Source organism: Leptonychotes weddellii, chromosome 1, assembly GCF_054177405.1.
Source record: "Leptonychotes weddellii isolate Sample4059 chromosome 1, ASM5417740v2, whole genome shotgun sequence".
In the NCBI taxonomy this organism is placed as follows: domain Eukaryota; kingdom Metazoa; phylum Chordata; class Mammalia; order Carnivora; family Phocidae; genus Leptonychotes; species Leptonychotes weddellii.
In genome coordinates, this window is record NC_138369.1 from 59,944,590 (window position 1) to 59,969,692 (window position 25,103).

Below are 25,103 nucleotides of genomic sequence, written 5' to 3' on the forward strand. Positions count from 1 at the left end.
TTTTTTTTTTTAAAGATTTTATTTATTTATTTGAGAGAGAGAGAATGAGAGACAGAGAGCATGAGAGGGAGGAGGGTCAGAGGGAGAAGCAGACTCCCCGCCGAGCAGGGAGCCCGATGCGGGACTCGATCCCGGGACTCCAGGATCATGACCTGAGCCGAAGGCAGTCGCTTAACCAACTGAGCCACCCAGGTGCCCGTGCAGTTCTTTTTTTAAAGATTTTATTCATTCGTCAGAGAGAGAGCGCGCACAAGCAGGGGGAGTGGCAGGCAGAGGGGAGAAGCAGGCTCCCCGCTGAGCAGGGAGCCTGATGTGGGACTCGATCCCAGGACTCTGGGATCATGACCTGAGCTGAAGGCAGACGCTTAACCAACTGAACCACTCAGGCGTCTCTGTGCAGTTCTTTTTGTCCTTAGAATGTATCTCGTTGAGTGTGTGCAGAGTATTATGTGCAAGAGTGACTTTGATGATTCCTTCTTCTAGTGCTAATGTTACTCATTTGCTCTGTGACTATGATCTCTTCCTTTTGTTGACATGCAATTTCAGTCTCCCATCCTCACTGACTTAATTTTTTGATTATGTAAACCATTAACCTGACCCAGGGTCCAAAATGTAGGAAAGGGTGCATCCAGAGACAGTGCATGTTACTTTCACCCTGTTCCTACCCACCTGGAAAGGTAACCAGTTTTCTGTTGTTTGTTCCTCCCATGTTTCTTTTTATAAAAATAAGCAGTGATGGGGCGCCTGGGTGGCTCAGTTGGTTAAGCGTCTGCCTTCGGTTCAGGTCATGATCTCAGGGTCCTGAGATTGAGCCCTGTGTCGAGCTCCCTGTTCGGCAGGGAGCCTGCTTCTCCCTCTCCCTCTGTCCCTTCCTCATGCTTATGCTCTCGCTCTCTCAAATAAATAAATAAATAAATAAATAAATAAATAAATAAAATGTTAAAAAAAAACACAGCTACTTGTATGTGAATATTTTATTTCCCCTTCTTTCTTGTACAAAAAGTAGTAACCTTTTATACCTTTTTTTCCTTGCACTTCACAGTATATTCCAGAGATTATTCCATAATCCGTTTATGAAGATCTTACCTCATAGATATTTTTTTTCTTTACCGCTGTGTGGGATTCCATTGTTTGGTTGAACAAACTACTTTATATAAACATTTATGCTGCTTCTGTTGTTTCCCTCTTATAATTTGTGTCATGATGAATAACTGTATGATTTTTAAAAATATTCTCCTATGTTGTACATAATCTTGTTCAGTTTATTTTGGAGTGGTTTATTTTGCCGTCATATGTGGGATTTCATCTGCTGTCCTATGTAATAGCTGGTTATTGTTCATGGATGTGAAGGCTGTTGATGTTTGTGCTAACCATACCCTGTTACTTTACCAACTTCCTTTATTGAGTTAGTTTTGTTATTCTCTTGGTTTTTCTAGATCTATCATCATATCATCTACAAAGAGAACATTTTACTTCTTCTTTTCCCATTCTTACGCTGCTGATTGTTCATTTGTCTAATTGTGTTAGCTAATACCCCCAACATGTTGTTACGTGGTAGTGGAGATGGTGTCCTCACCTTCTCCTAACCTCGCTGAGAATGGTGCTGTTGACGTGTGTGTGTGTGTGTGTGTGTGTGTGTGTTGTCAAGGCGGTATTCATCAATTCCTATTTTATGGACTGTTTTTACTAGATGTAGGTTGTTGAGCTATATTGAAGTTTTTTAGCATTTGTAGAGATAATCATTTTTCTCCTTAGACTTAGTAGTATGGTGGACTATATGAATGGATTTTTAAATGTTGAACAGTTCCTGGAATAGATCCCATGATGTGTGTGTGTGTTTTCTCATTTTTTTCTTTCTTTTTAATGTGTCCTGGAACAATTTAAATGTACTTGGGAATGTCTGGTCTTTGAAGGTCTAATAGAATTCCCCTGTGAAATTCTGATTGTAAATCGAATAGTAGTGTTTGATGGAGAAGATTTTCATTATGGGAAGTGTAGATTTCTTTAAAAACTTTCATGTTGGGTTATATGTTCTCTATTATAAGTATAAACAAGAAGGTAACCAGGAATTTATCTAAAAACAGTCCCTTTTCCAGACGTTGGAATTTTGCAAAATGATGGAAAAAAGGGGACCTGCCAAGATTGGAATCATTCTGTATTAAAGGCAAAGCTATTCCAGAGTGTGGCCTTTGTTAGTACAGAACATGCTAGTGGAGGCCAGGCAGAGAAACATCAAGGGGTGGACCAGCTGGGCATCAGATAGCAGGGAGTGGTGGGGACTGTGGCAAATGGAGGGTACCTGCTCTCTAGCTCCTGACCAAGTGCTGCCTCTCAGGACTGTGAGCCTGATGTTGCCAGATCTCCAAATTTATCAGGAGGTTGAGAAATCCAGATATTTTTTATGTGAAGACTTTTGACTTTTAACACTTGGCAGTTAGTTCAAAAATTAACAACGTGGGGTAAGCCAAACGTAATAGAGTTGTGAAAATGTGACCCCATCATTTCTCCCGGGACCACGCGGGTGGTGTGGTTTTGAAGTTGTGAGCAAGCGGTCTTCCTTGGGTCTGCTGTTAAAGTTGCAGTTGTGAAGAGGACGCTCTGGTGTGCGTTAGACTCACCAAGGCCATGGAGAGATGCCACTTGTTTGTCCTGGAAAGTTGATGAAGAGGGAAAGGGATAGCCCAGCTTGGGAAAGCTGCGTGTGGGCATTGATCCCCCCAAGTGAGGTCATGGACAGTGCAGAATTAGGGCCTCTGTGGGACCTCCACTGTTGGCACCCTTGGGGGCAGTGACTGGTGGGAGCCAATGAGGTGTCAACACTTGTTTGCTTAGAGATGACTCAGTCCTCCCTGCCTCCCACCCATCCAGGTCCTAGCCAGTGTGTTTCCTCCTTCTGTTTCCTATCTTGCTATTGCCTTTATGTTTTTTGGTTATCATGGCCCGTTTACCGTAAGGAGATTTTATCATCCCATGAAACTACATGTTGACTGCAAGCCAACTGTTTGACTCCTTCCCTAGTAGCAACCCTGTTAATTTCGGAGAGAAAGACTAACAAGACTAACTTGGTGCAACTTGGTGCCATGTGTGTGTGTGTGTGTGTGTGTGTGTGTGTGTTTAAGTAGGATCCATGTCTAGCATGGAGTCCCAACACAGGGCTTGAACTCATGACCCTGAGATCAAGAACTGAGCTGAAATCAAGAGTCAGATGCTTAACCTACTGAGTCACCAAGCTCCCCCGAGTGCTTTTTTCTGGGGGGAAAAATATGCTTCTTTAGCCCCTCAGTAGCTGTGGTCTCTGACCTCTCTGCTTTCTGCGATATTCTCCGCCCCCCCCCACCCCCCCGCGGTATCCTCATACAGAAACTTTTGGCTTCTACTCTCAATACCATGCATTCCTAATTATTTGTGCTACTTCTTGAGTAATCCCAAAGTCTGCTTTGGATTACTTACCAAAAGTGGATGATAAAATTGAGCCATGGTTTCCCACTTCTGTGCAGATGCCTATGTTAATGATTTGTAGAAAATTTCTTCTTTGTTGGCACGATGATTCAAGCCCAGAATCTCGCTTTTAGTGTGGACCAATCACTTGCCTCTTGGGGGATTATTTCGAACTAATAAAATCAGGAATAGGAGATTTTTGTGTGTATGTACCAAAGTATGAATTGTTAGCTGAAGGAACTTTTGTGGGTACAATTTGTCTAGAGAGTTCAGATTTTAAGGGCTTTATTAATTATGGTTAAGCACATTTTATTGAAAAGAACAACCTCCGGAGCTGATTAGCTGTGTCCGAACTGAGAGCTGTTTCTTCTCAGTTGATCCTATGGTGAAGTCAGAATAGTGACAACTTCTGTTACCATAGCTACGGAATCTGTTTTCAAAAACACAAGGCTATGATTTCACTATAGTTTGGTGCACATTGAGAAGCTGATATGGAAATGGGAATGAAGCTTTATTCAGAAATACAGTTGAAAATAAAAATTTCCTGTCCTCTGATGCTTAGATGAGAATTTTTCTTCTCTTTCCAGCTTTCAGGTTTTGTGGGTCAATTTGGGAAGCTGACCTTGGTTCTGTCATTCAGGAAGCCCCTCAAACATTTCCTTCTCACTTCCTAGTATGACGGATGACTCAGTGGAAATCCATTGTACTTGAGAGTCACCACAATTGTGATTAGCCTGTCATGTAGTTGTAATTAAGTCAGAAGATGGGGTTGAGGTTATAGTCAGTTGGGCGAGTCATGTAATTCTTTCTGCATTCATGGAGCTTTTACTATGTCCCAGGCACTGAGGCACTATATTCCATCACACAGCAATGAACAAAAGAGGCAGAAGTGAGTCTTTATTTTAGTCAGCTTCTGTCCATATGATATGAAGCATAGGATATAAGCCATGTGTATTTGAACTTTATATATAGCTTGGTTGTAGGAAAATGCTTGTTGAAACAGGGTTCCCATTTTCTAAGCAAGTTAACTCCCGTCAGGGGAGCTGCTCTAAGCATTTACTCTGTGTGCTTAGAGTGCATTTGCCTTTAACATATTATCTCATTTAATCCTTATGACAGCCGTGCACGCTTAGGTACTGTTACTACGTCCCATTTTATAGAGGAGAGCACTGAGGCCCGTAGAGGCTAACTAACTTTAACTTGCCCCACCCCCAATGACTAATGGTGACTGTTTCAAAGGGGTTGAGCTTGTCCTGGAAGTGCTTTAGGAAATGCATTTGTTCCTGTGGTGAGGAAATGTGCTCACACTCAGACTGTTCAAAAGTTGTGGGCATCTAGGAAGGTGCAGTGGTGCTAGAGCTCACCCAGCCATCGAGAGGTGAGGGCTGGACTGTTGTGGGGGAGGACAGCCAGGGACCTAATAAGGAACGGGTAGCAGAGGACTCTTGGGTGTAGTTTGTGGGTGGGGATAGGGCATGAGGTTGGGATGCCCATGAAGAGGACATATCCTTTTATTATATTTGTATGTGTCTCGTTTTTATTAAAACAGATATCCCATATTCTGCACCTGCCTTTGTGGTCTGCTGTTTTCCCGTTAAATCTGTCCTGAGCATCTTGGCTTGACCACCATACGTTTCTTTGCATTGACATTAGAAATGGTGTTACGGGGGCGCCTGGGTGGCTCAGTCAGTTAAGCATCTGCCTTCAGCTCAGATCATGATCCCAGGGTCCTGGGATCGAGCCCCGCATCGGGCTCCCTGCTCAGCGGGAAGCCTGCTTCTCCCTCTGCCTACTTGTGCTCTCTATCTCTCTGTCAAATAAATAAATAAAATCTTTAAAAAAAAAGAAAAGAAAAGAAATGGTGTTACGGTCAGAAGTGTACAGATGTGTTATATGGATGGGCCATGCTTTATTGAATTGAAATCCATATTATTAGACATTTTCATTTTCTGGCTGTTCTCTGTTGTGCAGTGCTGAAAACAGGAAAGTTCTCTGTCCACAGTTATGACTTTTTCCCTAGGAAATACTTGTAGAAGTGGAATTGCTTTTGATGCATGCCCCTGAACATGAAGCAGGCTCATTATCTCCACCCTTGTCAGCAATGTAGGCTCTGCCCAGGGGGAAAAAAAAAGCGTGTCTATTTGATAGATAACAAGATAGTATCTCATGTTTTGTTTTTTTTTAATTTTATTTTTTAAAAGATTATTTATTATTTATTTGACACAGATAGAGAGAGAGAGAGCACAAGCAGGGGGAGCGGCAGGCAGAGGGAGAGGGAGAAGCAGGCTTCCCGCTGAGCAGGGAGCCCGATGTGGGGCTTGATCTCAGGACCCTGGGATCATGACCTGAGCCGAAGGTAGGCACTTAACCGACAGCCACCCAGGCGTCTCTGTCTCATGTTTTAATTGCTATTTATTTGATTTTTGTGTGTGTGTGTGTGATTTTCTCCTAAAAACTAATACTGAATTTCTTTTATTAATGATCGATAACTAAGCATTTTCATTGGGGACGTTAACATTTTTCAGTGTAAAATGATCTTCACGATTTCTTTGAATGCATTTGTCTCGAAACTGACATTATCTTATACTATTAATTTCTTTATCATGAAGGGGATTGCTCTTTTTATGTCCTAACCGTCCTGAAAAATTTCTGATCTCCATGAGTGGTAAGAGAAGAATACCATGAACAAAGCTGACGTTCACCTTCTACATTTATTGGCATTTGCTGTGTACAACACATTTCTGTGTGCTATGCAAACAGGCTTGGGTTCAATACCAGCCCCACCTCCAGGTCCTCGGATTGTGGGCAAGTTGTCTCCAGCCCCCGTTTCTCCATCAGTAACATGAGAGGGCCACGATGCAGGCCCCACAGGCTGCCATTGAGTTTTACGTCGGCACGCCTGGGGGTAATGCACCCAGCCCTAACCAGGCACATGGTCACTGTGCAGTAATCAGGAGCCATTAATACTCTTTTCCTTGTTGGAATCGTTAAAAGCCAGGGAGTGAGTGCCATAAAAGCCAGGGCCTAAGGAGGGGTCATGCACAGAGAACTGTTCCCTTCTCTCCTGGTCTCCCACCCCTGTCCCACACTCCCGGGCCTCCTTCCCACTCTGGTTATTGTATTAACTTTATCCTGGAGCACGATAGCTTGGCAACAGCTGTTCTCGGCCGGGCAAGGCTTCTTATTAATTCAGGCCTATACGTCGAGAGGGCAGGTGAGGCCTCATGTGCTTGCCTTTCCCCAAGGATCTCCGCTCGCTTCCCTTCCCCATTTTTTGCTCCCCCGAGACCCCGTGCTCCTTCAAAGTGATGACACAAGCATTTGGGCTGCAGGGCTTCCTAATGAGGACATCTGGCTCTTCTCAGGGACTGTTTCCTCTTCAAAGCAGCAGTCCTCCAGCCTGGAATCGCAGAGATTGCCAGCAAGCCATCCCACCCTGATTCTGGATGAGATTTCCACCCTTGCCACCCTCCCCGGCTTTGGCCAGCCTCCAGAACTCCTCCTGGGCGTCCTGGGAATGTGAAGGGATCTCTGCTGCAATTTTGGATTTTCTGATTGGGGTTCGAGGTGGGGCAGGGCACATACGGCCGCCTCGGTCCTGCCTGCCACCTGTCGGGCTGGCCTCGCACCCCAGGGCTGGCAGGATAAAGTGTCCAAAGGCTGCTCTTTGTCCTGAATCGGTCTGGGAGCGCAGAGCAACCCTGTGGCGCTGGGGAAGCTCCTCTGCAGAGCAACATGCTTAGAGTTACCATTCCTCCCCGGGCCTGGGAGCGCCGTCTCTGAGGGACCCACAGCTACATTTTGAATGTCTTCTCCAGCGTTTCGGGGTGGGGGGGGGTCTCAGGTGCCACATCTCTGTGCAGGGCCCTGGCAGCTGGTCTCTCGGAACTCGCTTTGTTCTGGAAGGCGCAGACAGGGTCCTTTGCGGACGGAAGGGGAGAGAGGCAGGCTGTAGGCGAGCCTCTCCTGCTCAGCCTCCCAGGCTGGTCCCGTTTTGCAGGAGAGGGAGCTATTTCTGGCGTGGTATAAATCTGCTGCCGCCAGCTAGGGAGAGCTGGGACTGTTACGTAAGGCTGTCCGCACACGGCCTTTGATTCCCTTGCCTACCTTCTTCTGGGAGACAGGGCTGGGAGGTGGCAAGGCTGGGCATTTCTGTTTTCTCCAGTGTGGCAGCATTATTTTCGGAAACTCGGGGATCTGCTCACATGGGACAGCACTTTTCATTCATGAGACCTGATTGATGAAATGGGCCTGTCTTCATAGCATGGACTTGGGAGGGGGGCAGTGCCATGTGTGGGCAGCTTTGCTTCTGTCCTAAGCAAGGTTTAGAAAAGACAAGGGAGTTATAGGACCAGACACCATAGTTTTTTTTCCACTTGCCTGGAGTTATAAGCATTTTCTTTGACTCTTGATTTTCTTTCAAAACCATTTTGGGGATTCACTTTCTTTGGAACCAGAGAACGGTACAGCCTCGAAAATGGCATTTATTTCCTGTGTGCGTGCATGCGTGTGTTTGTGTGTGTGAGCACGAGAGCGTGGGAAAGTGGGTGTCGGGGAGGAAGATACGCATGACAGGCACTGGAGCGCCATCCCCCTTCCATGCCTTCAGCCAGCCTAGTGGAGACCGTGACAGCACCCGGCCTGCAGTCCCTAGCTGTCCCCAGTCCTGGCCTCTCCCTTTCCAGGGCCCCTTTCCATGCTTCTCGGAGGAGTCCGCAAGAGGCCCTGACAGTCGTCCTTGAGACCATATGGCATCTCCTTTCCTGTGCCTTGGGGTGCCCCGGTGTGGCCCTGACTTCGTGGCTGTGGTGGCCGACACTGCCTTCTCCAAATACTCTTCCTCATTCTGCAGGTAGTCACGCTTGGCCTCTTCCAGGATGCTCCCCTCCCTTTGTTGTGTGGCGTACTGGTTGTTGAAGTTTTTGTGTTAATAAGAAATGCTTCCCAGGGGCACCTGAGTGGCTCAGTCGTTAAGCATCTGCCTTTGGCTCAGGTCATGATCCCGGGGTCCTGGGATCGAGCCCCGAATCTCGGGCTCCCTGCTCCGAGGGAAGCCTGCTTCTCCCTCTCCCACTCCCCCTGCTTGTGTTCCCTCTCTCGCTGTCTCTCTCTCTCTGTCAAATAAATAAATAAATAAATAAATAAATAAATAAGTAAATAAATTAATTAATTAATTTAAAAAAATCTTTAAAGAAAAAAGAAATGCTTGCCAGTCCCGCTTCTGTTAGCCGAGATGAAACTTGGAGCCAGGCACTTAACCAGGCCCCACCGCTGCCTCCCTGAATGAGAAGGGCTCCACCAGGCTCCAGCGTGGGTTCGGTTTTACAGGATAGACGGCTTCAGGCGTGTCAAAGCCTGCAGTGAGCCGTATCGTCCTGCGGGGCCAGTGGCTGCTTCTTGGCGGCCTCGTTCAGAATTTCTCCCACGTGACAGACACCATTGCCGCAAAGCGGCAACTTATCCCCTCCTCATCCTCCAGCTGTTCCAACTGTGCATGATATTTTCCACTACTTCACTGCTTGTCCAGTTATTTAAGAAGCTGGCTGGGGCTGGTGGGAGTGGCGGAAAGGTCAAATGAGGTAGGGAGGGAGCGATAAGACGGACAAGTAAGGGAGGACCGGACCTGTGTGGTTGCCGCTCGGCAGCCTGCCTGCCTATCCAGCATGGCCCTGGAGATCATACCCCACCTTGGCCTGGCTGGGGGGGGACGCATATTTCTTATGTGTACTTGAATGGTTTCAGTGGGGTCTTCACTTTGGCTTCCTTTGCCCCTACTACGGCAAGAGGGTTTGTTTGTTTGTCTTTAAAGATTTATTTATTTGTTTTAGAGAGAGCGCACGTGAGCATGGAGGCAGGGACAGAAGGAGAGGGAGAGAGAGTCTAAGCAGACTCCGTGTGAGCGTGGACCCCGACGTGGGACTCAATCTCACGACCCTGAGATCACAACCTGAGCTGAAACCAAGAGTCAGATGCTTAAGCCACTCTGCCAGCCAGGCGCCCCAGGAGGGTTGACTTGAGAGACAGTGGACAGCTGTAGGAGAAGGGTCAGCGGTGAGAGATCACGTGGGATATGATTCTCCACTCGACTGAACGACATAGTTGCACGGGATTACTCACAACTGTAATAGGGCAGCGTCTTTGGGGCCATTCAGGTCTAGGTTCAAATCCTGGGCAAGCTATTTATCTCTCTGAGCCAGTTCCTCTCCTGAAAACAGCAGCTACTGATGCTACTTTTATGGGTTGTGAGCCACGAACAAGGTCATGCATGTAAATTACTAAGTCGAGTGCCGGGCCTGTGGCTCCTTTTACAATTACAGGAGTGCTGAGGCCGTCTGCGTTCTGAAATAGCACACGCAGGTCTCACCACCTTTGAAGCACACAGCAGTTTGCTCAGAGAAGCAGCTCTAGTATGGCTGGCCCGAGAGTGGGGTGAACCTAGTGCTCGTTGTACCTTAGTCAGGCTCCTTTGTGAGCGAGTCAGCCTCCAGGGAATGTCCGGGCCCGGGAGTGGGTGCCCTGAGTCCACAGCCTGCAAGTTACCTTATTCTTGAGAGAAAAACAGTGTGTTGTAGACATAAATATGCCTCCGCAGTATGTTCAGGTGCTAATGCTTAGGCTCCCATCCTAGGCCGGGCAGGCCATTTGCTTCCATTGTGTCTACTTCTCCCAGCCACTTGGTAACCTGTTGGTAGCACCTGCATTTTATAGATGAGCGACATCTTGGAATCCCCAGTGTTGGGTCTCAGTCATCTTCCTGTGGGGCCGAAAGGGTCTGGGCTGACTCTGGTTTGCCTTCTCACCAGGCTGGGGGCGACATGGGGGGCTCCTGAGGTGTACCGTGGCTTCAGATCCAAAGGCCCTGAGGCAGAATTCTAAAGTCGTTCTTTCAAGATTGCCATCCCCTGGCTTTAATCAGTCCGGAACTAACCTAGGTTCTGGCTCAAAGGGGCTTGCAGTTGGAATTAAGGTTATTGATCACATGACTTTAAGACAGGGAGACTGCCCTGGATTATGTGAATGTAATCACATGAGCCCTTAAAAGCAGAGAAGGAAGATGGAAGAGGAGGGTATAAAGATGTGGAGGAAGGGGAGGGGGGTAGGTTCCAGGTGTGAGAAGGATTCAACATGCTGTTGCTCTGAGATGTGGTGGGCACAGGCAAGGACCTGGGAAGTGTGACAAGGAACACAGGATGGCTAGGAGCAGAGACTGGCCCCCGGTGGACAGCCCAGCTAGGAAACCGGGATCTCATTCCTGCAAACACAAGAAACCGATTTCTACCGACAACCTGAATAAGCTTGGATTCAGGTTCTTCCCCAGAGCGCCAGGAAGGATCACAGCCCTGCTAACCTGTTGCCTGGGGCCCAGTGAGGCCCATATCAGATTGCTGACCTATAAAAAACTGTGAGTTGATAAATAGGTATCTGTGGCAGCTTGTCACAGCATCAGTGGGGGACTGATACAATCCTGATGAACAGTTTGTCCCTTTTTGAAGACTTTTGCTGTACTTGGACCTGTTTGTGCAGAATTGCTAAACTATGACAGTAAGTCACAGTCCCAAATATATTGGATGCCTTTGCCCAGAAAACGGAAGCCTCGAAAGCTCAAGCACCTGGCTGAGGGAGTCACCCAACACCGGCTTCTCCTTGTCACCTGTTGGGCCACCAATCTGGAGCCCTGTTCTGGTTTTTTCCTCCAACAACCTCTGAGTTTGTTCTGATGGAAGCTCCTTTTTTTGGCCTTTGAGAAATAGGTGATTTGTGTTCGCAGAGGGCAGCTGTGTCTGCACAGAATCACTTGGCTTTCCTGCCAGGGTCCCCTGTATGTGGGTGAGGGAGGAGGGTTCATGCGGATAGTACTGGGAAGGGGGGTGTGTGCGGGGGAGGGACTGATGACACAGAACACTTCCCGTAATATCCTGTGCTTTTGGGGCTCCTCATGTGGCTTAGCTGCAAGGGACTGTCTGGGTTCATGCTCGCTCAAGGTCCTCCCTGATCCAGATGAGGCATCTGAGGCCCAGAGGGGCAGCACCACTTCCTCAGTGTCACACAGCTCTCTGGGTTTTATTTCTGGTTTCCAAAACTCACATGCTGGGAGGTGGAGGGGGGACAAACTTGCACACATGTACTTTGTCAGCAACAAACTGGAGCAAGATGAGTGGCCCGTCACATCCCCTGACAACCAGGGGGCAGGATCGAGGACCACAAGTTGAGAGGAAGAGTGAGGCAGGGGAGCTGGGATCAAGGGCCTCAGGCCGGAGGCCAGAGAATTCTCTCAGCTCAAATGCAAAGCCGCCTCCGTGTGTACTTTCTCCTACTTCTTTTCTTGGCACCCCTTTGGCTGAAGAATTGACCAGGTTGCAGAATTTCTCACTCCTCTGCCGAGAAAAATCCCTCCTTGGCGCAGGCTCCGCAAGCAGATTTTCAGGCAGGGAAACAGAGGCGCTTTCATGGGTCAGGACCATGCACTCTCGCTTTGCCTAAGCCCTGTTTGTTCCCTCTGGCTGAAAGAGGCCTTTTGCTTGGGGTGCCAGGGTTTGCCGGAGCCAGAGAGCACCCAGGGCTGCGGCTGCTTTGTTCCTGGACCCCGTGAAGCCTCTCAAATTCTCACGTGCGGTAGACGGAGGGGAAGGCAAGAGACCGGGTGCCGGGAATTGTCTTCACGTTGGGTTTCTGTCACTTGTCGCAATGAAGACCTGGATTGCTGGCTCTGTGACCTTTGGAAAGTTACTGAACCTCTCTGAGCATGCCTTGCCTCAACTGTAAAATGGGGCTGGTCACAGGACCCCAGCAAGGACAGGGAGGTGGTGGTGAGTGGTGTAAGTTAGAGCTTCCAAATACGAGCTCTTAATAAAAGTTGATATTGGTGGGGCACCTGGGTGCCTCAGTTGGTTAAGCATCTGTCTTCGGCTCAGGTCATGATCCCAGGGTCCTGGAATCGAGCTCCGTGTTGGGCTCCCTGCTCAGCGGGGAGTCTGCTTTTCCCTCTCCCTCTGCCCCTCCCCCCACTCATGCCCATGTGCTGTCTCTCTCTCAAAAAAATAAAATCATAAAAAAAAAGTTGACATGGTTAAGACTTTACAGATATGCACTGCCTTACAGAATACCGGTGTTCAAAATTGTGCACGTTTAGGTATATTCAAGGGTCACTTCTCTTACACAGTAAATAATTTTGGGGGGGGCCAGTTTGAGAATTTGTAAAACTGGAGGGTTTGCTGTGTGCTTAGCACGGTGCTGGCTACTTTACTTTTATCCATGTCTATAATCTGTTTAACAGTCTGAGAGATGTGGGTATTATTGCCTCAGAGAGAGGAATCTGAGGCTCTGAGACATACAGGAGCTCATCTCTCCCCCTTGTCCCCCAAATGATGCTTTGGGGTTGTTGGGGTCCCGTGCTGGGTGGCCTCCTTTGCAATGGCTGCTTGCCTCTGGAGTCTGATTGGGTGCCTGGCTCTGTTTATTTCTGATCCTTGAGCTCTTAGAGACCCAGAGTTACAAGCAGAATACTGCATTATGAGTAAAAGCGCTGATAAACCACTGTTCTGGGAAACCTGATTTTTGAAATGTTAGGGTGTCTCTCACAGCACTCCTCACCTGGCTACACTTTGGGGAAGGAGAGAGGCATCGTCGCCCCTCCCCCACCATCCCTGAGTTCTCCCCAGGGGACACGGGCTCTGACTTTCTTCAAGCTAGAAACGGGGTGAGGAACTTGCAAGCCAACTTTTGAGGGGTTTATAGGTGAGGCTTCCTGATTCCTGAATTGTTGTGTGTGCGTCATCTTACACGAAATCACATTTGGTGTGTATTGGTCAGTAATGGAAATGATGCGGTGAGGTTCGATTGGTGCCATCCTGGAGAGCCCACGGGGTATGGTCCTCATCCCCAGAACACCTCAGGCGTGCTTCAGAAGGTTTCCTGTTCATTTCTGTTAGGTCCTCAAGGTTAGCATTTGGAATTTGGGAGTTTAGACCCTTTGGTTCGTATATGGATCATAGAACTACTACTTCATAGCTTCAGGAGATCCTCAGCATCATTTGGACCAAATCCCTTGTTGTTCACTCGTTACTGTTTATGCTGTAAATATTTGCTTAGTACCCAACAGGTGCCAGGACCAGCTTTCAAGATGCTCACAATGTGTGGGAGATGTGTGTTCGGGACAAGTGATGATGGAGGCATGGAGGTTGAGTCAAACACAGGGAGGCTTTTCCCAAGGTGACCTCCGTTAGGTAAACGCCACACAGCTAGGTATCATGTGGAGAAAGGTTTCACGGTGAAATAGGATGGGGAATGCTGGCAAGTGAATATTACGGTTGAATCTGCGGATCTGTGATTATTTTGAGAATGTTAGATGTACCTGGCACGGAGGCCTGTGTCTGAGGTGGATTATCTCCTCTTTCAGAATTTCAGTGTTTGGGTCAGCTGTAATTTGTAACTGTGGTTTTTTTTTTTTTTAATTTTTAATTTTATTATTTATTTATTTGACACAGAGAGAGAGACAGCGAGAGAGGGAACACAAGCAGGGGGAGTGGGAGAGGGAGAAGCAGGCTTCCCGCGGAGCAAGGAGCCCGACGTGGGGCTGGATCCCAGGACCCTGAGATCATGACCTGAGCCGAAGGCAGATGCTTAATGACTGAGCCACCCAGGAGCCCCTGTAACTACTTTTGTATTGATAGAAGTTTAGGTTGTTTTCCATTTAACTTTAATGGGCTAGAGATTGGTTTTTTCTTTTCAAGAAGGGCTTCTCAATACAGTGGAATATTATTCAGCCTTTAGAAAGAATGAAATTCTGACACATGCTCCGACATGGATAAACCTTGAGGATATTATGCTAAGTGACATAAGTCAGTTGCAAAAAGACATACTATGGTTCCACTCACATGAGGCGCTTAGAGTAGTGAATTTATAGGATAGAAAGTAGATGGTGGTTGCCAGGTTCTGGCGGGAGAGGGGGCTGGGGGGTTGTTTAATGGGTGCAATTTCAGTTCTGTAAGACGAAAAGCATTCTGGAGATCGGTTGCACAACAGTGGGAATGGACTCAGTACTACTGAACTTTACACTTAAAAATGGTTAAGAGGGTACATTTTATGTTATGTGTTTTTTTTTTTTTTTAACCACAACAAAACAAAAATATTATGACCAAAGAAAGTCACGTGGTGAGCATTAAAATTCACAAATTGCGGGATATGATGTACCTCAAGTGCAGCATGCATATGAATGCACATGCCTATGTACTTAGTTCTTTTCACCGGGGTTTGAGATGAGAAAATAAATTGGAGTAGTTCTGTTCTGCTTAAGAAAGAGAGGCCTCTCGAGCTTCTGAAGGCTTTGCCAGTTGCGGCACATAATAAGTGTACTTTGTGCTTCAAATGGTTGCTTGTGTTCCCTTTTGAGGCTTGAGTGAGCATTTGCTGATGTGCCCAAACTATGTTTTTTAGAAAGTGCTTGGGGCGCCTGGGTGGCTCAGTCGTTAAGCGTCTGCCTTCAGCTCAGGTCATGATCTCAGGGTCCTGGGATCGAGCCTCACATCGGGCTCCCTGCTCCGCAGGAGGCCTGCTTCTCCCTCTCCCACTCCCCCTGCTTGTGTTCCCTCTCTCGCTGTGTCTCTCTCTGTCAAATAAATAAATAAAATCTTTAAAAAAAAAAAAAAAAGAAAGTGCTTATACTCACTTGAGCTATTTGTTTGTTTTTTCTTAAGATTTTATTTGTTTGAGAGAGAGAGAGAGCGAGAGAGAGCACAAGCAGGGAGAGGGACAGAGGGAGAAGCAGACCCCTGCTAAGCAGGGAGCCTGATGTGGGACTAGATCCCAGGATGCTGGGATCATGACCTGAGCCGAAGGCAGACTCTTAACCGACTGAGCCACTCAGGCGCCCTTGAACTATTCGTTTTATAACAGTATGTTTCTGGAGTGAGTGTATGACTACTGTAAATTGAAGCAAAGGCGCCAAGAGGCAGGACAGTAGCAATTTAGTACATGTAATCAGGGTTTAGGCCAATTCCCTCACTTTATGGACTTTGAAAGCAAAAGTTGTATAATCCACGGTTGAAGTCTTCTTTAAGAAATCTGTGTATTTGAGGGCAGCCTCTGCGGCCTGCAATGTTTTTGGGATTCTGCTTGGGAATTCCAGGCTTTTTCTTATCAGGCGGCTTATCTGTTTGTATATGCGGACATGCTTTAGCACAACGGTTCTCAAAGTGCGACCTGAGAACCCCTGGGGTTCCCTGAGACTAGTTTGAAGGGGTCACCGGGTAGGATTGAATCACTGACTAGATGTTACAATCTGGTTTTATCCCTGGTTACCTTTCACTTTTCACCAGGGATCTACCAACTCCTCAACTCCTTCCCACTTTGTATTTGTGTGTTCACTTTAATGAGGGCTGAATTCATTTATATCTAATCGGAACTCTTGGTGTATTGTGGTAAATAACCTCTTATGGAGGGAAAAGGTCACAGACCTAGGGCTGTAGTTTTCTGTCAGGACTGACTGTGCTGTGTTGGTGTTGGGTAAAATGTCTGTTAGCTTTCCCCTCTTTTTGTTTTCTTATTAAAAGAAAAGAACTATACTGGTTATTAACTATTAACTATACTGATTATTGTTATACTTATTAAAAAAAAAAAGAACTATATACTGGAGCAGTAATTCTCAAACTTTGTTGGTCCCAGGATCCCTTAAAAATTAGGATCCCAAAGAGCTTTTGTTCATAGGTGTTATATTGATTCATATGTATTGTATTAGAAATCAAAACAGAAAAGTTTAAGCCACAGTGATACAGAAGTACACATGCCATTAATAAGCCTTCAGGGCAAGGTGTCACCACACATCATGTGGTCTCTGGAAAACTCCCCTGTGCTCTGTGAGAGAGAATGAGAGTGAACTACTTTAGAAAATCTGACCTGGTGAGCCCTTCAGACTGGCCTCAGGGAACCCCAGGGGTTCTCAGGTCGCACTTTGAGAACCATTGTGCTAAAGCATGTCCACAATTTACTGCAGTTTCTTTTATCAAAATCGAAGAATTTGGTGGGAAATACCTTGGCTTGAAGGAAACACTTTGCAGAATTTGTGATCTGAACCCACATTATCTCAGGGCCCTTATTTTGTCCTTTTTTTTTCCCCCCAGAGACTCTACTAACTCTGCTCTTCTCTCTGGATTGTCCCATAGATTCCCTGTAAGGAGCGCCTGCTGGTGTGCCAGACCTACCGGGGGCTGTCTACCCGACTGCCCCAGACTCCGGCAACGGGGCCCCCGATGGCAGTGGGCACCTCCCTGTGAAACCTGCCAAGCTGGACGCCACAGCTCCGCACGACGACACTTTGGCCAACTCTGTGCCCCCTTTGGAGGCGTGCAACCATGCAGTCCTAGCCTGCAGCCCGGGCATCCCTGAGGAGCACTATGTAAGCGAGGCTGTGGAAGATGCTCCCAGCTGCAGAGGGTACCGGGATGCCTGCACCATCACCGGTAAGGGGGCCTTTCCTGCCTAGGACGGAGTGGGGGGCCCAGGGGCGTGGCCACAGGGGTGGGTCTGGGGGAGGTGTGAAGGGCCAGGGAGGAAAAGTCTGAGCGCAGAGAGTCTGAGCTTTGGGATTCCGAGCCCCGCCACGGAGAACCCACGTGAGATGAAGAATCGCCGCGAAGGTTAAGGATGGGAATTTTGAACCCTGAGCAGCCTGTAGCGATGCTCAGTGTAGTTTGGTGCCCCCCCCTCTCGCTGAGGCTCAGTGTCTGATTCACACATAAAGATAGGTGGAATGGAGATCACACATGACTGCCTTGTGGGGTGCAAACCTGGAGAACTGCTTGTGGTGCCCGGCACCTACTGCCAAGGCTTGCCTGGGTAGCGCTTCCTACAGATGCCTGCATCGGTCACACCTTCCCCATGTCCCAGGAGCAGAGTTCATCATGCTGGAGCTCTTGCTTGTTCCTTTCCCCCCGAGGGATCATCGGGACAGGGCATGCAGGGGCTCCAAGCAGATATGGTGTAGTCTGGGGTGCGCAAACAGCAGCGAGGAGCATTGTTAGAGTTACATCCAGATGCCTTCATATCAAAGTTCGCCCTGGTTCTCATTTTGTCTGCAGTGTTTACTTTTCTCCTCCTGTTTGAAATAATGCCCGATGACAGCTGAAAATGTGCAGATTTGCTTCCAGTAGCTTTCCACTGCTCTGTCTCACAGTTAAGCCTGGGGGACCTCCTGTGTGTCAGGAGTGTCCCGAGTACAGAGGGCCACCGGGATGGCCCAGGATCCCTTGTGCTGGGCTCCAGCCCCACGAGTGAGTGGCCCTCCGGCTGCTCATGCACGGAATCCCACCCCTGCTGGCCTGCCCACTTCTGGAAGGAGATACTTCCTCCAGCTCCTCTCTCTCCACGTCTTCCGTTTCCCCTTGCTCATGGAGCTCTCCTGTGAGCACAGAAACGTGCTGTGATCTCTCCCTCTGTAAAAAGACTCGTTTGCGGCCCCCACAGCCAGTGCCCGTACCCATGTCTCTGTTCCTCTCTGTGTTCACTGCATCTTCTCTTCTGTGCTCACCTGTGTCCAGTGCAAACAGGCTGCGAGCCCACCATTCCCCCAGCACTGAGGGCCTCGTCCAGTGCAGGGGTCCGTCCTTAGGCTTCATCTTCTTACCTTTTCAGCAGGGGTTGACACTGGCGACCACTCCCTTCTGGAAATCGAGTCCTCCCTTGGATCCCTGATGCGCCTATTCTCCTGCCTTGCTGGCTGCTGGTCCTCCCGAGCCTGGGGATGTTGGAGGGCCTGGGGCTCAGTCCTTCTAGCCCCTCACCCTCTCATCAGCACCCGTGCTCCAGGTGATCTCCCCCAGTCACCAGGATTTAAAATCTGCCCCACACTGACCCCTGTCCTGCTCCTGTCCTCAGACTAATCCTCTCCCCTGGAGGCCAGACATGTTGGTTTAACTCCACATACAACATCTTCGCCTGGGGGCGCCTGGGTGGCTCAGTTGGTTGAGCGACTACCTTCGGCTCAGGTCATGATCCCAGGGTCCTGGGATCGAGCCCCGCATTGGGCTCCCTGCTCGGCCAGAAGCCTGATTCTCCCTCTCCCACTCCCCCTGCTTGTGTTCCCTCTCACGCTCTCTCTCTCTCTCTCTCTCTGTCAATTAAATAAATAAATAAAATCTTAAAAAAAAAAAATCTTCGCCTGGATGCCCATAGGTATCTTAAACTCGAACAGCCAAAAATGAATCGATTTCCACCTCCGCCTGCTTTTCCTGTGGTCTGCCCTGTCTTTATAAATGGTACTCCTGTCCTTCCAGTTGCCCAGGCCAGATACCTCGGAGGCATCCATGACCTCCGTATCTTTCACACCCCAGTTTGCTGGGAAGTCTGTTGGCTCTGTCTTCAGCGTGTCCAGAATTTGACAGCTTCTCACCAGCTCTACGGCATCTACCCTGTTCCATGCCACCTTCCTCTTACGTCTGGATTATTGCAGTGACCTCCTAATTGGGCCTCCTGCTTCCCTGCTTGTTTCTGTGCAGTCTGTTCTCTGTCTGCCCGCCAAAGAGGCTTTTTAAACACACAATCAGATGATTTACTTAACTCTTCTGCTCCAGACCTCCAGTGGGCTCCTATCTGACTGTGGCGGGTTGCGGTCTCAGTGACAGGGCTTTCCCACCCCTCTGACTGTCTCATCTGTGCCCACTCCACCCCAGACACACTGGCCTCTTTGCTAATCCTTGGACTCACCAGGAATGTGCTGCCTCAGGGCCTTTGTTCTTGCTGCTGCCCAGCACCTGGATCACTTTACTGCCCCGATGTCCTCATGATTCCCTCTTCACTTTCTCCAAAGGGCACTTCATTAGAGGCCTTTTCGTGACTGCCCTTCTCCCTTTCCTGGGACTTAGTCATGAGCTACTATGTGTTCGTATTTTAGGGCAAGGACTTTGTGCAGCCCTGAATCCCAGGGACTAAAATAGCACCTCACTAAGGCTAGTGCTTGGCAAGTGGGGTCTATTATCCCCTTTTTACAGGTAAAGAGACTAAATCATGAGAGGTTCAGCATCCTGCCTAAGATCCCTGAGCTCTGAGGGGTGAGATTTGCGTGCAGGTTGTGACCCCGGAACAGGAGTTCTCGGCGCCCCCAGGAATACAGTCCAGTGGGGTGGACAGATGAGCAAGTGAAAATGGACAGTGCACTGTGGTTAGCACAGTGATAAGCACGGGCACATGGGAGCACGCTGAGGGGGGTGCCTGCCCAAGCCTGGGAGGGGGAAGGTTGGGGGAGGACCCATAGGGCTTCCTGGCGGAGGCAGTGTCCCAACTGCGTCCTCATTTGTCCAAGCATGTGAACTAACCCCCAGGCTTCCAGTGGCATCTGTGCCAGCGAAATCCAGGAAACATTCAGTCTGTTGAAATAGTTTCACTTTCTCTGAACGTGACATTCGAGGACAAAGAAATGGTAGAATGCAGTGCTGGAACTTCAAACGCCACAGGGCGTGGTGCCTGGGGGCCCTTTGCTGGGACGTCAGTGGCAAGCCCCGAGGACAGCTGAGCAGCAGAGCTCAGTGCTGTCCCGTTTGGTGGTGGCTCAGTAAACAGGAGTGCACAGACCCTGTTACATGTTCAAGGTGCTGGGCAGCCCGATGATGCCTGCTTCCCTGCTTGTTTCTGTGCAGTCTGTTCTCTGTCTACCCACCAAAGAGGCTTTTTATTTTTATTTCTTATTTTTATTTTTTTAAAGATTTATTTATTTATTTATTTATTTGAGAGAGAGAGAATGAGAGACAGAGAGCATGAGAGGGAGGAGGGTCAGAGGGAGAAGCAGACTCCCCGCCGAGCAGGGAGCCTGATGCGGGACTCGATCCCAGGACTCCAGGATCATGACCTGAGCCAAAGGCAGTCGCTTAACCAACTGAGCCACCCAGGCGCCCGAAAGAGGCTTTTTAAACACACAATCAGATCAGGAGAACCTGCTCAGGTTCAAATCTTACTAGATGGTCATTGAGAGGAGGACACAGAGTGAAAAATATTCTTGGAGAGACCTGGAGTGTCCCCAAGAATGCCTCTGTGCCTCCAGGGGCTTTGCAAGTGCAGTCCCTAGAGCCCACTTGGCATCAGGCCTCTGATAAATACCCTCCGCCCCCGGTTCCCAGCGAGCAGTGAGGTGAACAGAAGACTTTTTGTTCCTCTTTTGTTTTTAGGCAGAGCCCAATGTCCAGCACAAAGCCCTGCTCCCCTCCTCCCACCCCCAACTTAAGGATATCACATTTTGGGGTGCGTCATTTTCTCTTTGGGGCGGTTTGACAAGATGAGCCGATAGGGTGCCCAGGCTGCCTGGAGTTACGTAACCCATTGTGCCTCCGGAGCAGCTTGCAATCTTAGGATTTGCCCCAACAAGCAAACCGAGAAAGCTGCTGAGGAAGGCACAGGAGGGTAGCTGTGCCGAGGTCCTGCCCGCGCTGGGGTTCTCATGGAGAATCCCCTTTCTCACTGAACTAACTGCCTTTGGAGTTGATTTCTGTACATGGCATTGGTACTTCAGTTCGGGCAGCCCGTCGGGGCCCAGCCTCTGCCAGGACTTGGCCAAGGCAGGCTCATTCGGACAGACTCCTGTGGTAAGTTGTCTGCTGTTTGTTTTCTCTGCAGTGTGGCCGGAAAGGAGAGGAGACCACAGGAGAAGTACTGTCTCTCCTGCCCTGTTCTGCTTGGTGGTTCGTCCTTGGGCACGTGGTGGGGAAATTGCAGTATCGCATCATCGAAGGGCAGAGCCGAGGGTCCTTAGAGGCTGCTGCCGCCTCGTCCCCTCATCCCCGAGGCTCAGGGGAAGCAGTGACACGCGGCCGAGAGGGGCAGCTCTGAGTTGAGACCAGGCCTCCTGGGCTCCCACCACCTTCCCCCTTGTGGTTCTTTGCAGCAGCTAAACAGGGAGGGTCTCCAAGCCCTGCTCTGGCCTCTCCAGCTCTTCAATTTTTCCTAATTCTGTGTCTTCATCCTGGTTTTTCAGAACCTCATCTGGCATCTGGGTCAGTGAGGACTTTTTTGAAAGGCGAAGAACAGAGTTAGCGTCTCCCTTCCTCCTCCTCTCTTTTCTGCCTTTCCTTTTTTTTTTTTTTTCTTTGCTAAGTGTGCTTGGCCCCGTCCGTACCTCTGATCCACACCCCAGTGATGGAGAGCTTGCGAATCAGCTCTGCTCTGGCTTGTCTCCCCTGCTGTGGGGCCGATCAGAGTCTGATGATGGATGAGTGTCTGGTATCTGCCCTGTCTACATGCTGTTACCAAGAGCTGTCTGGGCTCAAACCCAGTAAACCGAGAGGCGAGCCCCTCTCGGCCTGTTCGAATTGGTTCAGTTTTCAGGACATTTAAGAGTTTGGAGGAGAGATGATGGGGTGCTGTGTGTGTGTGAGTGTGGGGGGCTACGTAAAGCTCCTTCAGGCATGTTCCATGATTCTGACCGAATCAGAGTAGCTCCTCAAGGCCAGCGTTTTGCTGGGGTCCAGCATGAGAACTGGTTCTTGCCCCGAGCACTGGAGGCGGGCAGAGGTGTAGCTGACCAGCGGCGGCCCCACGAGAATTGCTCCCACTCTGCAGATCCACTGTTTAGGATTTGTTCCTTTTCCATCACTAACCTAAGCCATCAAACTAGATGGTTTATCCTTTGAAAACATGCTCAGAGAAAATATTATGGGTGTCTTTAATGAATTCGGTTTAACGTCTTGCTTATCGGTTCATGTCTGGTGTAAAATTCCTCATGTGTTTTTCGTTGAAAAGTTATAACCTAAATGGTGCTTGGCTGAATGAAACAGAAAAGAATGGACCGTGAACTATCCCTTCTTTCACGGGGTGAGAAGATGTGAATTAGAATCCAGGGAATTACACATGTTTTCTAAATTCTTAACTTGGAAGTGTTCTTTTCTTCTTCTTAGTGGAATCTGCTCTGTTTAGCAGTTGGTTTTTGCGCATGGAATGCAGAGGGAAGGCCTCGTACACTGATTTCCAGAGCTAATGTTTAATCTTCAGCAAAACACGCAGACATTCACATTTGTCTTTTAAGTACGCTATAAGTGATTGTGGAGGCCAGCTGCTGATCCTCCTTCCACATCAGTCCCTCATTGTGAGGTGAGTGGGGAGAATGTTTGTCACACAGGGTCTTTGACATACATTGTAAAATTTAGGTAAAACGCATTAGTAAGATTCTTAGCATGCAGTTGGGAAGCTGTAGTTCCAGGTGCTTGATATATATATTTTTATCTTCCTAATTGGTTTTCGTTTTGAATTTGAAATAAGTTTTGAAAGTATCCAGTGTATTCCTGTTAGTCTTTACCCATTTTAAACCATTTCAGGAAGCTGGCAAATAGTAAATTATGTTAAACAAAATTAAAGAGGGATCTTAGTATTTTTTTTAAAGATTTTATTTATTTGAGAGAGAGAGAGTGAGAGAGCACACAAGCAGAGGGAAGGGGCAGAGGCAGAGGGAGAAGCAGGCTTCCCATTGAGCAGGGAGCCTGATGTGGGGCTCGATCCCAGGATCCTGAGATCATGACCTGAGCCGAAGGCAGATGCTTAACCAACTGAGCCACCCAGGCGCCCCAAGAGTGATCTTATTTTAAAGTATTAATCAGGCGTGCTTTGCAGGGGCTTCAGAACATCGATCCCAGCAGCAAATAGCATTCCTCATGGTGTTCCTTCAGAAGCTCCATTTTCATAATGGATTTATATTAATTTGATTTGCAGGTATCAGAGTGAGGTCGCTTCATGCATGCTTTTGTCAAGGTGCCCTCTTTTCGATGTGACCAGACCAGGGTTCAGAGGCATTTGTTGGCTGAGTGGCCAGGTGTGGGCCTCTGGCCTCAGCACCCTGTTTGCCCCCTTGGCCAGGGTCTGCTGTAGGGACTTTCCAGGGACTCGGTGAGAGAGGGTGCACGGCTGCCAGGAGCAGGCCTTGCAGCTGGGTTCAGATGTTCCCCTGCTTGTGCAGTTTAGTGGTGACTCTGGGACTTGTGGCCCAGAGAGACCTGTCTGTGTTCCCTACCCCCCCCCCCGCCACCGTGTGAACATTGACGGATTTGAGCCCTTCCAGCTGAAATCATCATGAACTGGAACTTTATAGCTGTAATTAGACCTGGAACAAATCAGATTTCATAAATCATGTATTAGTCAGGGCTCTCCGGAGAGACAGAACCAACAGGATATACATATATAAAGAGGTTTATTATGAAGAATTGACTCATGGGATTATGGAGGCTGGCAAGTCCCAAGGTCTGCAGTCAGCAAGCTGGAGGCCCAGGGGACCCAGTGGTGTAGCTCCAGGCCAAAGACCAGCAGCTTGCAAGCTGGGAAGGACCAGTGTTTCAGTTTGAGTCCAAAGGCAGGAAAAAGTTGATGTCAGCTCCAAGGCAGTCAGGCTGGACTTTGCTCTGTTCAGGCCTTCTCCAGATTGGATGAGGCCCACCCACATTAAGGAGGGCAGTCTGCTTTACTCGGTCTACTGATTTAAATGTTGATCTCTTCCAAAGATACCCTCACAGAAACACCCCGAGTAATGTTTGGCCAACTCTCTGGGCACCCCACGGCTCAGTCGGGTTGACAGCCATCACACATGCTAACACAGGCTGACCTTACAGGTGGTTGCTCCGTGCCTGGCAGGCTTCCAGGCACCGTGGGGGATACTCATTTCGTCCTCAGCACAACCCTGCTGGGGTCGGGGGTGGGGCGGGTATTGTTATCACCCACACCTTTAAGGAGGCGTGGAGTGGAGTGGCTTGTCATCTCATGTAAAATGGGGGTCCTTGGGGTTTAGACCCAGCAGTGGCATTTGCTGAGCCTATTTCAATGAACTTCCTCCATTGTGAAATTTTTTTTTTTAGAGACAGAGAGGGCTAGAGCAAGTGAGCAGGGGGAGGAGCAGAGGGAGAGGGACAGAGAATCTTTTTTTTTTTTTTTTAAAGATTTTCTTTATTTGAGAGAGAGCGAGAGAGAGAGAGCGTGTGCACACAAAGGGAGAAGGAGAAGCCAACTCCCCGCTGAGCAGGGAGCCCGATGCAGGACTCCATCCCAGGACCCTGGGACCGTGACCTGAGCCGAAGGCAGACGCTTAACTGACCGAGCCACCCCGGCACCCTGAAATTTGTTTTTAATGATTTCATTTAACTAGGGTTTTAAAGTATAAAAATTATACATTCAAGTGGTAAAGCTTGGATTGTACCAAAGCACAACAGTGTAGAATAACACTCTATCATCTATGTAATGTTTAACGGTGTTTTTTTTTTTAAATTATTCCAAGAAGTTTTTTTCTAGATTCTTTTTCAGAAGAACACAAATGGGACCATACCCTATACGCTGATGTGTATTTTTAAAAAGTTGACACTACCGGGGGCGCCTGGGTGGCTCAGTTGGTTACGCCGCTGCCTTCGGCTCAGGTCATGATCCTGGAGTCCCGGGATCGAGTCCCGCATCGGGCTCCCTGCTCGGCGGGGAGTCTGCTTCTCCCTCTGACCCTCCTCCCTCTCATGCTCTCTGTCTCTCATTCTCTCTCTCTCAAAAAAAAAAAAAAAAAAAAAGTTGACACTACCACTTATGATTGTTTCATTACAGTACATATAATATTGCCTTAATCTTTTAAAATAGCTACAGAGTCTCCTGTTGTCTCTCATCCTTATCATTTTTTTTAATCCAGCAATTCTCAGGTGTACCGTTCCTTTTTATAACATATTTTTAAA

At 48.4% G+C, this 25,103-nt stretch overlaps 1 protein-coding gene across 6 annotated transcripts in view; it reads left to right on the forward strand.

The window, feature by feature from the left end:
- The first annotated feature begins 16,607 nt into the window (after positions 1-16,607).
- TRAK1 (trafficking kinesin protein 1) overlaps positions 16,608-25,103 on the forward strand; it is a 113,470-nt gene continuing 104,974 nt past the window's right edge. For 2 of the 6 annotated variants that reach the window (XM_081825106.1, XM_081825145.1), the window contains exon 1: positions 16,608-16,892. Coding sequence is in view for 4 of the 6 variants with exons in the window: in XM_081825033.1 (XP_081681159.1) it covers positions 20,912-21,002 (91 nt within the window). In the remaining 2 variants the exon portion in view is untranslated. Of the gene's footprint in view, positions 16,893-20,864; positions 21,003-25,103 lie in introns of those variants that run through there. The other 4 variants (XM_081825033.1, XM_081825037.1, XM_081825057.1 and 1 more) reach the window with 4 other exon arrangements.